At 38.3% G+C, this 14,382-nt stretch overlaps 1 protein-coding gene across 7 annotated transcripts in view; it reads left to right on the forward strand.

Annotated features, from left to right (window-relative positions):
- The window catches only part of LOC131693261 (PDZ and LIM domain protein 3), a 115,533-nt gene that overhangs the window by 58,271 nt on the left and 42,880 nt on the right, over nt 1-14,382 (forward strand). For all 7 annotated transcript variants that reach the window (XM_058980955.1, XM_058980960.1, XM_058980958.1 and 4 more), the window contains exons 2-3: nt 9,267-9,628; nt 9,685-9,868. In XM_058980955.1, coding sequence (XP_058836938.1) covers nt 9,267-9,628; nt 9,685-9,868 — 546 coding nt within the window. The remainder of the gene's footprint in view (nt 1-9,266; nt 9,629-9,684; nt 9,869-14,382) is intronic.

Raw genomic sequence — 14,382 nt, forward strand, 5'->3', positions numbered from 1 at the left:
TATAATTTCGGAATGGTGATATACTATTTGAAATTCCTAACAATATATCCGGAACCATGCATAACGGCTCAACGGCGAATCCTTTTACCAGTTTCGTTGATATCCCATCACCTTACTCACCCTTCCATACAATAGTAGCTGAATATCTCATTTCCCTTACCCTTCCAAAAATTCCTATCCCGAAACGGGGCATTTCAGCGGTACACAACCACAACGAGATAGTCTCAACGCTTGGAAAAAAATGCGAATGTAGACGAGAAAACTGAAATCGCCTCGAAACCCCTCCCCGTGTTAACCCAGAGCTTGCGTCACCACTGTCAATGCTATTCTTTATCCTATCCATCCCGCCACGCCGGATAGGGAAGGGACGAAAAAATCGAGGGAGTGGTTTTACGCCATAGTTTTCTTCGCGAAGGGTAAAAATTGAAGGAACCCAACAGCGAACGTTATTTGAAAGTTGCTCTTCTTTGGTATCACAAGCGAGATTTTGCAACTAGTCGAAGAGGGTGGTGGTGGGTTGGCTGAAATCTCAGCATCTTGAAAATTTTTCATCCTGTCTCGGAGCTACGGTACACACTTCTGCCTGCGCCAGCTTGCCGAGATATGCCGTTACCGATAATTATGTGGATGTGTCGCTGCGCCGCCTGAAACGGGTTTGCGGAAGCCAGGCAAAGGAGAACTTTTTATTACTCGAACGAGAAATGCTTACACAAGGATGCTCGGGAAAGCAATTTACAAATATTTAAATAATGTTTTCTTCGAGGAACGTAACGAAGGATACGGACGTAGGTGGCATCTCGAAGAAGAGCGAGTTTTATCAAAATTTCCTCTATTTTACATACACTTTGCATATTTCGAACGACTCAAGCACGCCAGCCCACGATAAGAAGCTATGTTTGCGCTAGGAAGAAAAGAAAATTAAAATCATGATGATGATGGTGGTGTGCCATTCTTCGCTGTTGTTCCTCGTTCGAGTTAGCGTTCTATGATGAGCTTCTTCTCGAAATATTAGGCGGCATGGAAAGGTGAAGTTGGGACCCACCCTTTTCTTGTCTGGGTATAGAACGCTCAAGTTACACTGTCGTCTGGAATAATAAATTATCTTCTAAATTTAATATAAATGAAAATCTAATTAAGGTTGTCGCATTAATTAAAAATGTTTTCTGAAAGGGGTCCCATCATCCCCCGGTTCTGCCGAGACGAAGGTATATTTTTCGGTTGCACATGTAAAGGAAAACTTTTCCTCGTAGAAGAAAACTACTTGCGAAAGATTTTGCACTGGCCCACTCCACTGTCGTTAAGTTCTTTGTCGTGTAAATTTCTTTTATCTTTTAGGTTGTATACCGAAAAGTCCTTTGGAGGTCTTTTGCCATAAAATAAATAATAAAATTGGATGAAAGGAATACCCATGCCAGCTTTTGCCAATGGGTAAAGTAAGATGTCTTCCGAACGAGAACGCTATGGAAGAAACTTACTTCTATCTTATCTTGGTCTGACTCACGATTTTACTTATTTTAGTTCAACTTAACTTCGGGTGAGTCCTTTGTGTCGGCTAACGAACTTTTATTCATGCATAAATTAGTGCTGCGAGAAAATTAGATAAGGGAATTACGTTTCCCCAGGAAAGTTTAATGTTTTAATACCATCTTAAAGCAAGTCTAATCTCACAGAAAATCTTTCTTTTAATCTCGACCAAATGAAGCTTGGAACCAGATCTGAAAGTTGCTTGATCGCGAAGCGTCTCACTCATAATTGAAGAACGTCTTACAGTAATCCAGGATCAATCTATAGTCTACGGTTGTATTGATATTTACCAATGGTGTAAATGAATATATAAACTGGAAGGAGAATATTTGTTTTTTGTTCTATTTGATTATTTGGCACGGCGCAAGGCGTTAGCTTAGCCGGGGATCTTTCTCATGATCACAATGTGTAAAACTAAATATTCGCAAATATCCGTCAGTTCACGTACACACCACATGCAACTGGGCTATTCGAGATCTTCTTTAGATGCGGAAACACATTGGCTTCCTACCCTACTGTACCTTGAATGTTGTCATCATATTGTTTTGGAGCTGGAGTTCATATGTTCTTCATTCCCGTAAATGTTACGAGTGTGAACCCGCCGTCGTTAGTTTCCTCGCTTATGCACAGTGGGAAATAACCAAAAATGTTGCTTAACCTATCTGAACATCAGATTGCTAATTTTGAGATGTTTAGTTCATTTTTAATGTCAAAAGTTATAAAAAATTAGATAAAGTTTCCATACATTATTATAGAAGCTTTCTTATTAGTATAATAACAATAATCAATAAATGAATCAAGTCAATTGATGTAACCTTACGGCTAAGAGACTGAGTAGTGACTTTCGGGTATCTTAGGGGAGAGCGTGTTCTTAGATTGTCGCGCGGATCGTCATTCTAATATTTAGTTTTCGGTATACGGTTCACGTTCTGACAGTGAGGGAGTTAACCCATATCACTAGAGTTCCCGATGATGTCGCCATGGAACGTATTGTCCAGAGGATATGAGTGCTTCCTCTTTTTTTAATTGATCCAAATGAAGGCATGGAGCTAAACTGCTGGTACCGAGAATAGAGACTTCCGGATGTGACGCTTCACGCTTGGGTGTAGGTTGCGTAGAGGCTCGCAAAGAGCTCAAGCATTTGTATGTTAACGTGTTTGTCGCGTGTATAAATTGGATTTCTTCAAAAACTACGTGTTTCAGTTTATTATGTTGGGCTAGTTGAACATAAATTAGTGGCTGAACAGTACGTTCAAGAAAGAGGTACCATCCATAAAAGATTATCGTCCTTGTTTCTGAAAACAGCGAATCCAATTCGTTATAGACGAGTGTTACTCGCTATCTTCACAAGCCAAAGCGACAGTTCGAGCGAGCTAAGAGATAAAAATGCTCACCTTCAGCCTGTCCGACAGAACACTCGATCTAATAATTATTAGCCATGAGATTCAATGATCAAAGAACTAGCACTCATCTCCAAAGCCCAGGAAAAATTTTCTTGAGGACAATTTTTGAAAAAAAAATCTTCCTTGAGACTGAAAAAAAATCTTCCTTGAGACATGTTCATACAGACTTTGGTTTTAAACTGTGAAGCTAACTGTCATGTGAAGCTTCACCATGGGTATTTAGGAACCACAAACTTTGAGCAGTTTCCAATGTTCTCGGTTCTTAAAAAATGTTATTTGGTTTCTGAGGGAACCCGGGCCGTTTTTCTGGCTACGTCCTAACTAGGGTTGGGAAAACCGAGGCATTTTAAATAACCGGTATTTTCGGTATTGCAAATGAAAAAAACCGATAAAACCGGTAAATAGAAATAAAATAAGAATAACAATGGGTACTTACAATGCAGTCATTTTTACCTTGGTTTGTTGCCAAATTATACTATACTAACGAAATCGTTCAACACACGTTACTTCAGTATCACTGATGTATTTCTGTAGCTTGTTTTTGCATCGTAGTCTGAAAAGTGGGAATATCGGCATGTTTTCTAACTTGCTTATTGATAAAAGGCATGCAATCAGCGTTCCGAGATTTGACAAACAATTACTTCGAACGTGAAGTTTCGGTTTACACCATATCCAAACGCTGCAATATGGACTTATGGTGATGTTCAACAGAAGTTTAAACAGATTCTCGCTCATCAAAGACGCATCGCTATGGGTCTGGTTTATCCAGGTCAAATTTGTCACCGATCCCCAGTCATTTGAACAGTCATGCTTAGTTTATGAAACCGCTTGAACATCAATTCCACCTCGTCTTAAAATCAAACTTTATTTGCTACCCTTTCCAATTTATGTTTAACGTAACCTGTTGCAGCATTGATGGGAATCCTTTGAAAAAATATTGAGTCTAGCGCCTTTTCTTTATTAAAACTGCAGAATCTATTAACAGAGTTCTATGATAGTATCGAGTTTTTAAGATTTCTACAGTAGAGGACAAAAAAATCGAGGGTGGAGTTGACAAATTTTGTCTTGCAGATTTACTTATTCTAGCACAATTTGATATGCACTGTTTCACATGATGGTGCTTTGGGTTGTTATATCGAACTCTATTACTCGAACTCACTTATAAAGTTTCCCAAAACAGACGAGCTTACTGTAAATGGAACCTTTTTTGCCTTTCTCATATAGAAAGGTTATGCAATCACTCTGAAAAACGTCAACCTAATCCCGGCCCGGAGGGCCGAGTGTCATATCCCATTCGACTCAGTTCGTCGAGATCGGAAAAAGTCTGTATGTGTGTGTGTATGTATGTATGTGTGTGTGTATGTGTGTGTATGTGTGTGTATGTGTGTGTGTATGTGTGTGTGTATGTGTGTGTGTATGTGTGTGTGTGTGTATGTATGAGCGTATGTGTCAAATAATGTCACTCATTTTTCTCAGAGATGGCTGGACCGATTTGCCCAAACTTAGTCTCAAATGAAAGGTGCAACCTTCCCATCGGCTGCTATTGAATTTTGGATCGATCGGAATACTGGTTCCGGAATTACGGGTTTCAGAGTGCGGCCACACAGAAATTTCTCATATAAACTATAGGAAAAATTAAAAATAGAATTTTTATTTTTGATGTTAAATGTGTTCAAGGTGCATGAAACGTCGAGATTTGATGCAAACTCGAAAAAAAAATTGACCACGATTCACTTTTTTGGATTTTGGCATTTTGCCTTTCGCATATAGAAAGGTTATGCAATCACTCTGAAAAACGTCAACCTAATCCCGGCCATTTCGACTCTCATAAGGTTTCTGGATTTTAACAGGGGCGTAGTTGATTGTTTACGGAGAGGGGTTACCCCCCCCCCCTCTACTGTTGACTTCCCTCCTTTAAAAATCTCCTTAAATCACCCCTCAGACCACCACCCCATCCAGCCCTCATACCCCTCCCTTTCAACCCCATCATCTTTAAACCACCACTATATCACAAAGCATACCAATTTAAGCTCGGGAGTCGTTCGTTCATGGGACTTTCGCCCTCCTCACATACCCACCCCCGCATGACAAAATGAGTTAGCAAGCAGATAACATTGATCTAATGCTGATTAGGCTAATGGAGTATTATATTTTTTTATTTCAAGTGTTTCACCGTCAACTCAAGTTCGTGGCTGGCATGCCATTGTGTATAAGTGCAAAGTGTACTAAGAATGTAATGGACATTTCCACAATTATGTTGAACATAAAAAGCCTCCGTGCCATAGTTTAGAGAAATGAGAAAGGCACAATTGCACCGCTAGGTGGATTAAAACAGGTTTTTGGAATATAACCAATAGAAAGGATTTTAAGTCTAGTCCTAGCTAACAGGATAGTTTCGAGAAGCAAAAGAGAAGCTCTGGTTTGATAATGAGAAAGCAAAAACGAACGCTTGTTTTTTTTTGACAAGGTAACCAACTGTTGGCACAATGCAATATTTGTTTCCAAAAGGAAAAGTACCGTCGCTCGATTTTTTTTTTTTTTTTCAAAAAATTAGAGAAACGCTTCAAAGTGACATTGAATACTCAAACTGATTATGTTATTCTCAAATGATTGATTTGTTTTGATTAAAAAAGCATGTTTATTGTTTTGAACTATTTGGGAATGGTATGCCTCATTTTAGCACAAGATATTTTTCGTATGCGGCACCTTCTTCTATTTCGAGATCAATAACTGCTAAGCGGTGCGACATTCGTTGACTTCAAAGGATGGTAAGGGGCCGTTCATAAACCACGTAGACTCATAGGGGGGACGGGGGGGGGGTTGGCAAAAGTCTACGTTTATCTACGAGGGGGGAGGGGGGGTCTTTGAAAAAGTCTACGTGGACTTTTATTTTTTGTTATTCTCGCATTACTAATTATGAATGGGATTTAAAGAGAGTTGTATTCAAAATATCGGCCTATTCAGTATTTATGCAGAAACTTCAAAGCTAGTACACTATTGAGGTAACCACTCGTTAAGCGACCACTCAACCCAGAATCCACGATTTTTTTGGACAACCTAACACGTTGTTGTTTCTTGCGTGTATTTTGATATAGTTTTGATCTAAGAATAATACAAAATGACAGTTCTAAAGACGATCGCCCAAAATTCCTCTCGACGGAAGATTTTGACTGTGAAATCATCTGAGACACCACTAGTTAGCAGACATGCATGGACCATTAAATGCAAGCGTTACGAATGAATTACCAATTTAAAGTCACGTAAATAAAACTAAAAAAATAAGTGCATGAGCCATAAAAAGTTAAAAAATGGTCAAAGTTAAGCATTGTAACAACAAAACACCCGATTTTTAACAATAAGTAGATTAATTTTTTTATTTGTTGATTTCGGTGGTTAAAGCAGTAGTGTAGTTAAACTTCTACAACAAAGTATTTACTCGAGTTAATCAGGTCTACTAGGGGGGAGGGGGGGGGGGGGGGTTAAAAATTCTCAAATTTCGGTCTACGTGGTTTATGAACGGTCCCTAAATGTAAAAAACCCTATTATCAACAGTAAATCCAAGCGAGAATGGCAGTTTGCTCGCATTTCCTCTCGGCATAACCATAATTGATTTAGACTTTCATGCGGTTTACCTGCTATTGCCTTATACATAGCAAGGCTCCTTACTTTCCTGTAAATTATGGAGTTATGTTGACTTTTCCGATAACCCAAAATTACAACTCGCCCCAGTCGAAGCAGTTCACCAACTCTAAAATTGTTAGCTACTAAATCGCTGTTCGTTCTTTTATAGATAAAGATTTAAGAGTAAACCAAATACAGATATGACTCAGACCACAGTGAATAACGGGAACCAATCAGAATTTCGCTAATGAAAAAAAATCAATACCTACAAATCTTTGATGCTTTGAAATTTAGTACACGACCGTTGAATTTTTTTTCACCCAAATAGTGCATGAATTTAAAAATACCGTTCAGTATAATGGGAGTGGAGGATCCGGCAGCACTGTCGAATCGATTGGAAGTGTTTTTGTGCTCGTCCGATAGTTTTCAAAATTTTGTAACAACGTATAGTATATTTAACAGGAAATAGAACAATATATACGCGAACGGAGGCCTTAATGGAATGTACGTAATATTTCAAACGTTTTCTTACATTTAATTCCACTATGTTTTTTTTTTAACATAGTGGAATTAAATGGAAGAAAACCTTTGAAGTATTAGGAAATAGAAGTTAATCTGTCGTTTTTCCTGTTGTGTTATGTGTTAGTAGGCAAAAATATCGCGAGAATAGTTTAAAATGACGTAGTGATTTTATCGTCACAATCTAATTATTTTGCTATGTACGAGCGCGAATCAAGCCACCAAAGATACACCTACTTTGCATCCACAGCGCCATCTGAACTTGACTAGTTGATGCAACGATTTTACTAATTGTGGATGGAGGAGAATTTTTGGCAGAAATGCCATCAATTAACGAATTCAGAGCAACTCGCTGGGGAGATCGTTTTGTGTTGTTCTTCAATTATATATATTTAACTTATTGTAAATACATGCCAGAATCAAAAATATTATTTTTCATTCTAGATGTGCGAATATAATACACATATCCAATTGATACGTGGATGTAGTCGCGCGGGGCTTAATGTATATGAAGACGACCTTAAAAAGTGCGTGTAGGAACAGGCATTCTTGAAATAGGTCGTTGGATGTACAGTAGAGCTATCGCCTTTCATCTCCAGGGCTAAACATGTGTACATCTATGGATAATATACAATTTATCAATAAATAGATGCGAAAAATTTTCTTCCATAAAAACACTGCCGGTCAGTGGGAGATGGATTGTAAAAAAACACACACACCGTTCAGTATAACGGGAGTGAGCAATGTTTAACTTTTAGAATTATTGTGATGATGGACCCACCTCATTCTCCAGCAAAGACGCAAGCTGAACGATTCATCTAGATAACTTATATAATTAAAAGCCATCTTGCGGACCGATATTTTGAAACGGGTCTCCCTATAGCGTCCATATATTTTTCATAAAAAAAATGAATGGTATCGAAAATACCGGTACTGACTTTTGTTCAGTACCGGTATTACGGTACCAACAAGGTGTCGGTATTCTCGAGATTTTCGGTACCGGTAATACCGGTACCACAAGGCTATGTGTGTTTTTATATGGGATCTAATAGACCATCGTTACAAACAAAATCAAAATCAAAACGCAGGGGACGGGGGTGAATTTTGACCATCTGCATAGGGGGTTTTTCATTTGCTCGCGTCTACCCTCCTTTCTTCTATTGAGCGGCAGAGATGTCGAAGGAACTCTACTGGCGCGTATACCATACTATCTGAAACGAAAAAAAATACCATAACATTCTAATCTAAAAATCAATCGGAACTATCTGCCGATTCTTAGCCAAATTGTTAGTGATATGGCCATTGAAAAGACATCAGACAACCTTGATTTACCATCATTTACCACCGGTACCTTCCAGTAACGCGAGTGGTGTCGTGAAAATAATCGAATGGGAGTTGACAACAGCTTCAAATAACAGCTTTAAAATCCAAAACAGATAGCTACTAAATCGTAGTTTTGTAAACAAAAATAACAATAAGTCGATCAACATGTTGTCATTAATGTGATCCATTCAGTACAACTGGATTTACTAAAATTAAACTTATTAACTGACGCTACTTTGCTGGCCAATACAACGGGCTTCTATATTTAAGATTATAATACTCTTCGTTGAAAGTTTTTGATAGTACCGAAAATGTCGGTACCTCTATTTGTTCAGCAACAGTATTTCAGTACCATGAAACGTTTGGTATTCCCGAAATTTTCGGTACAGGTATTACCGGTACAACAACCCTACCAGGAGTTAATAGGTTTTGCTCGACCAAAAACAAGATTCCCAATGCGTAGAAACAGTTGAAACGAAATCCAATCCAAAAAGTAATAGATAACTATTTGAATTAATTATACATCAGCCACAACCGACTTCAATTTGTCCCATAATGAAAATCTAAAACTCGAATCGTGGGAAAGGAATAAATTTGAATGCAGTACGGTACCTAAAAGGACAACTGGTTTCGAAAGGAAACTTTTCTTCGTAAAATCTATCTTCTCAAACTGGACGCTATCAAACGTGCATATCACTGTCCTTTTTAGCAACTGGATCAAACGAAAGGAAAAATACTAGAAAAGGGATCTTCATAAACAGGTTGTGTGAGAAAAAATGTCTACACCAGCAACTGACCGAACCCTTCCTAGACGCAACACAATCAAAACAGGTATCTAACTACGGTGCATTTTTTTTTCTTTTCTTACCCCGCTAGGTTCAAGTCAACAGTCCGGCACAGAAGGAACTGCTACGTGGCGATATCATTACCAAAATCGACCAGTACGATGCTCGTGATCTAATGCATAGCGATGCACAGAACCTCTTCCGTAACGCTGGCGGAGAGATTAAAGTGACCATTCGGCGTGATGACCAGGTCGCCCTACACCAAAGTGCCCACCAACCGAATGGAGTCGGTGCGTCACCATACAGCCCAGCTCTTAGCCCCATTCCGCCAGCTCAATCCGCTCAACCATTTAAGCCATACAACGAATCCGCTCAACACGACCAACTACATCAGCAAAAACCACAGCAACATCAGAACTTCCCGCCGCCAGAGCCGTCTCAGCTGCTACCAAGGTAATTCTAGAATAAACTAAGATAAAAAAAACTATTGCTAACAACAATTATTTTAGGGTTAATTCGCCTCTTCCACACGGACCACATGCCTACGCAACAGCCTTGGAGCATCCGATGGAAACTTTGCCCCATACGATTTTTCCCAATTTGGATGCTACCGGAGCTTATCAGCTACCAAGGTCCCCATATCCACAGGCGGCTTCCAACTACGAGGACTCCAATGAATCGATAACTAATCAGGTAAGTGTCCATGCCCGGAACCACCGCCTTAAAAGGATCACATAACTACTTTATGGATATGGAGTGGCTTCCGAAAGCAGATATCTACTCTGTGTGTGGCTTGTGGTGATGATAAAATCATATGTATCCCGGTGTACGGTCGGATGACAGTTTCGGAAATTGCATCGTCCTGAAAATTAGTACAACCTTCATATCACCGTCAGGGTCGATATGTGCTGCCGCTTGGAAAAGATTTAGAGCGGTGCTGGTGTGATTTTAGTGAGGCATGAAATTGGATTTAGCTCCAGGAAGAATCTTAAGACGCCGTGGAAAGTTGTGTGGTTTAATGTTTGTCTGTGTGGACGTGTGTGGTGTACATAATAGTTTCTGTTAGGCGAGGGGTTTGAACACAGACAATTGACGGTGATCTCGAGGGATACACTAGTGTCGATTCGTGCGTAAAATTATGTCTCGATAACCCTTCTGATAGTCGAAATAAATCTCAAAAAATAGTTCGCGTACCTCCGAGTTGAGTATATTCTGAAAGTCGAAGGTCAATCGAACAGCTCGGATCGGAATCTGTAAAACAAACTGCACCAGAAGTTAATTTTATATAGACAGAGATAATGAGTAAAACATGAGAATGTTCTAAATAAAACCTATGAACCTAAATTCAAGGTAGAGTGAATTTGCAATTTAAAAAATTTTGCATCAGTTTATCCTCCCATTCTGCCACATTCAATGAAATCATCGCGATAGCCATTTTTCTAAACTCATACCATATCTCGCAGCCACCTTTCACCTCCCGCCTTCTGCGAGGATAACAGCGAAAAAGCCATTTTGACTAACATCACCCTCTGGCATTGCTTTGTACGTTTTTGCTTGTGTGGGTAGAAAACACATTTTCAATTGCCGAATGTCATACGCATACCAGCGAATGATGAACTGTTTGTAAACTATAGTTCGGCTATCACGCGGAAAATGCTTAGCAAAAGTTTAAAATTACTTTTTGGCAGCTGCATTTCCTGTCTAGTGGTAGCTTGGCGACACCGAAAAAAATGCTTACTTCCTTTATACCGTGCTTGTTCAATTTAGGGATCGTTTTAAACATTATGCTTCTGATTGTCTTTAAATTTTAGAAATAGATAACAAATACCAAACAAATATTTGAGCAGCCCCATTTTTTCCGAATGCACGCCAATGGATATAATTTTGTGACAGCAGAACATAACGATTCAGTCATTTCGGTAAATATTTCTAAGTTAACGTTATTTAACACTTGACTGTTGAAAAAACACAAAAACTTTATCATAACATTTTTTTAAATTTATTATCATGTAGGATTAAACGAAAACAGTAAGGTAGGAGAAAGCTGGAAATATTTCTCATACAAATACAAAGCAGAAAGCCATCAAATTGCATAACCTTGGGCTACAACACTGATTGGTTGATTGGTACAGTTGCATCTCTTTCTCCCTTGTCCTATATCCATGTTTATTAACTGAACATCTTTACAATTTTAAATACACTTTTGTTTGAAAACGTATCAGTATATATTGTCTAGATTGGTTGAAGACGATCTCAAAGCACGGATTGTGCGCAATTTGCGAGCAACACATTAATGGACGAGTAGAATTTGTGATTTTTGCTTAACCCTCCGGCTATTATCTACATTTAGGTGACCGCCTGAAGTTCTAAGACGATTTCGCCTGAATTTCAGTGCGTTGGGCACTCAATGCACTGTGTGGCTTCCGGAGGATTAAGGTGTCCGTCTTTACCTACTTACCCCTACTCATATTTGACTGAAACGAAAATTCTTATCCATTGCGCCAAAACAGCCGTACAATTCAACCACTATGTGTCCAAAAACACCTTTCACAGGTCGACAAAGTAGCCGGGTACCAGCAGATTGAAAAATTCATTACTATGGCGTTCATTCATTTTTAGTTTGTGAAAAAAAACACCGTGTTAATTTATCTGGTATGCGGAAATATGTTCTAGTACCGGGGTAGGATTTGGGAATTTTAATTGAATTCTAGCATTATTGTTATGAAAATTCTTGTAATTTTCTCAAAAGGCAATATCTTATATTGTTACGGGACTGGCCTCGTTATTAAGATTTGATAACGCAACTATCACTCATGGCTCTACGAGAACCTGCCCCGGAATGACCTGCCTCCGAATCATCGAATTATTAACCCTTTCATGCCCATCTTTTTTATAGTGAAAGTAAGGTTTCAAAACAATTTTTGCTTGAAAACGGTGGGGTCAAGAATCACGAAAAGCCATTTTTCGTAAAAATAGGTGCTTCCCTCGTAGTGCTAGACCAAAAACCGAAAACTACACTAACTTCAATTTAATTCAATTCTGTACTGAGCGTTTGTATATACTATAATTAAGGAAATCCTTGGGTATTTCAAATTGGGTAATACTGTTGTTTGAAGACAAAAATGTTAAAAAGAGACATCCCACGTGCACTTTTTTGAACTTTTTGTATCTTTACTGAATTTTGAATGAAACATATGCTCAAATGTGTTATTTGAAAATTGAGAATACCCGTTTTGGGTTGATATTATTGAAAATGCGGATTCATTGTATTGGAATCCGCTTGTATGAAAAATAACGGATCAAATTCCAAAAATATCCACAAATTAGATTCGGGAAAAATGGCGCCCAAAGACCCCTGAACTATCGAACTATATTTGCATCCCAGTAAAAAGATGCTTTTAACCTGTAGCGATGGTTTCAATTGCCCAAATTTGCCTTATGCTGAGAACACTTCAATTGAAACTTCAATGCCAGAATTAGTACAGGCATTGGACAATTCAACAGATGTTTCGTTTGAGAGCTCCGTATTCTACACGTAAATTTGCGAGGATTACAATCACAGTTTATGCATCGGACAGATAGTTGATCACACTGAATTTGTAACTACAAATGTAACTGCAACTGATACTGAGTTGTACCCCACATTTTCCATGATCAATGCGACTAAAAGCATATTTATTTGTGAAAAAATACGACATGTAATTTCAAGAATGTTCGTGTTTCAAAAGCAGTCCAGGGACGCTTTCAATGGCCACTGGCTTTTCGATGAATTTAAATACTTATTCTGGTAGTTTCAACAATTCGTTTGTCATGTTATTGTTTTGTGTAGGACTCATAAACCCATATCTCCGGAACGAGAATTCCGAACGAAACAATTCTCAAGTGATAAGGATGGGTGAAAAGAGACTGCATTGTAATCGAATGAATGTACGGCTTTTGTGCTATCGACAATAATATAATTACCAACATAACCTTGACACTCTTTTCTATATACTTCAATGCAAATGAATACTATTTACAGGTGGCCTTATCTCAGTTTACTCTTTCCGATTACGCGTTAAAATACTGGACCTGAAAATTCTATCCTGCACAAAAATTATTTTTCAGATATCTTTGACCAAAAAGACATGTTTTAATTCCAAGACAAAATCCTGATTTCAAGATTTCCTGATGATTAATTAAGGCCCGTCAATAAAAAAAACGTACTCTTCGCAATGGGATTTTCACAAACACCTCGGAATATTCTAAAACAATGGTTTTGGAATTCGTGAAGTTCATTTTATTCATTTACTTCATTTAACTTTTTTTTAAATTTTATTCTATATACTCATTTTTACATTTCTTAGAAAAGAAATGTATAGAATTCGCTCAAACTTTTAAGATCTTTTCCAACGCCCGGAGGGCCGAGTCTTATATACCAATCGACTCAGCTCGACGATTTGGGACAAGGTCTGTGTCTGTGTGTGTATGTAACGGACTCTCATACGTGTTTCTCAGTAATGGCTGAACCGATCTTATCCAAACCACTTTTAAATGAAAGGCCAATGACCCAGAAAGAACGTTATTAAATGGTTTTTGATTCTGGTGTTTAGTTTCCAAGATATGAATGCTTGAAGGTGCAAAAATTGCTTTTTTGCAGTGTTTTGAAATTTTCTGCCGACGTAACTAAATAATTTATATATTTTTAGAATATTTACATAAATACCTTTCGAACGAATCGATCGTTAAAATCGGACTATTATCGAAAGAGATATTTTACATTAAATGCGGACGAAACATTTTTATTATTCTCCATAGCCAGAAATAAGGCCAAAAACATTCAATGAATTATTAGCGCCAACACGGATAATTTTAGGTGAATAGTATCTTCGGAGAATTTAAGGCATACAATACGTCCTTTCTTTTGGTATTGTGATGTTACTGATTAATCCTTCTACGAGTGAAATATTTTCATAAATTTTCTTGGAAGTGAGTGTATTGAAATAATGTCTTCAGCAAATTTGTAGCTCTTACTTTTGCGAATAACTTTAGTTGCTTGCCAACTTTGCGTGTGGGGGTGGGCGTAGCGTAGTTGGTAAATCGATTGCCTTGTACGCAGCTCACCTGGGTTCGAGTGGTTCGAGTCCCGACCCCGCATATAGGGTTAGAAATTTTCCATAAGAGATTTTTCTAACCCGAAGAGGCCAATGACCTTAAGGTTAAAACCT

Source organism: Topomyia yanbarensis, chromosome 3 (genome assembly GCF_030247195.1).
Source record: "Topomyia yanbarensis strain Yona2022 chromosome 3, ASM3024719v1, whole genome shotgun sequence".
NCBI classification, from domain to species: domain Eukaryota; kingdom Metazoa; phylum Arthropoda; class Insecta; order Diptera; family Culicidae; genus Topomyia; species Topomyia yanbarensis.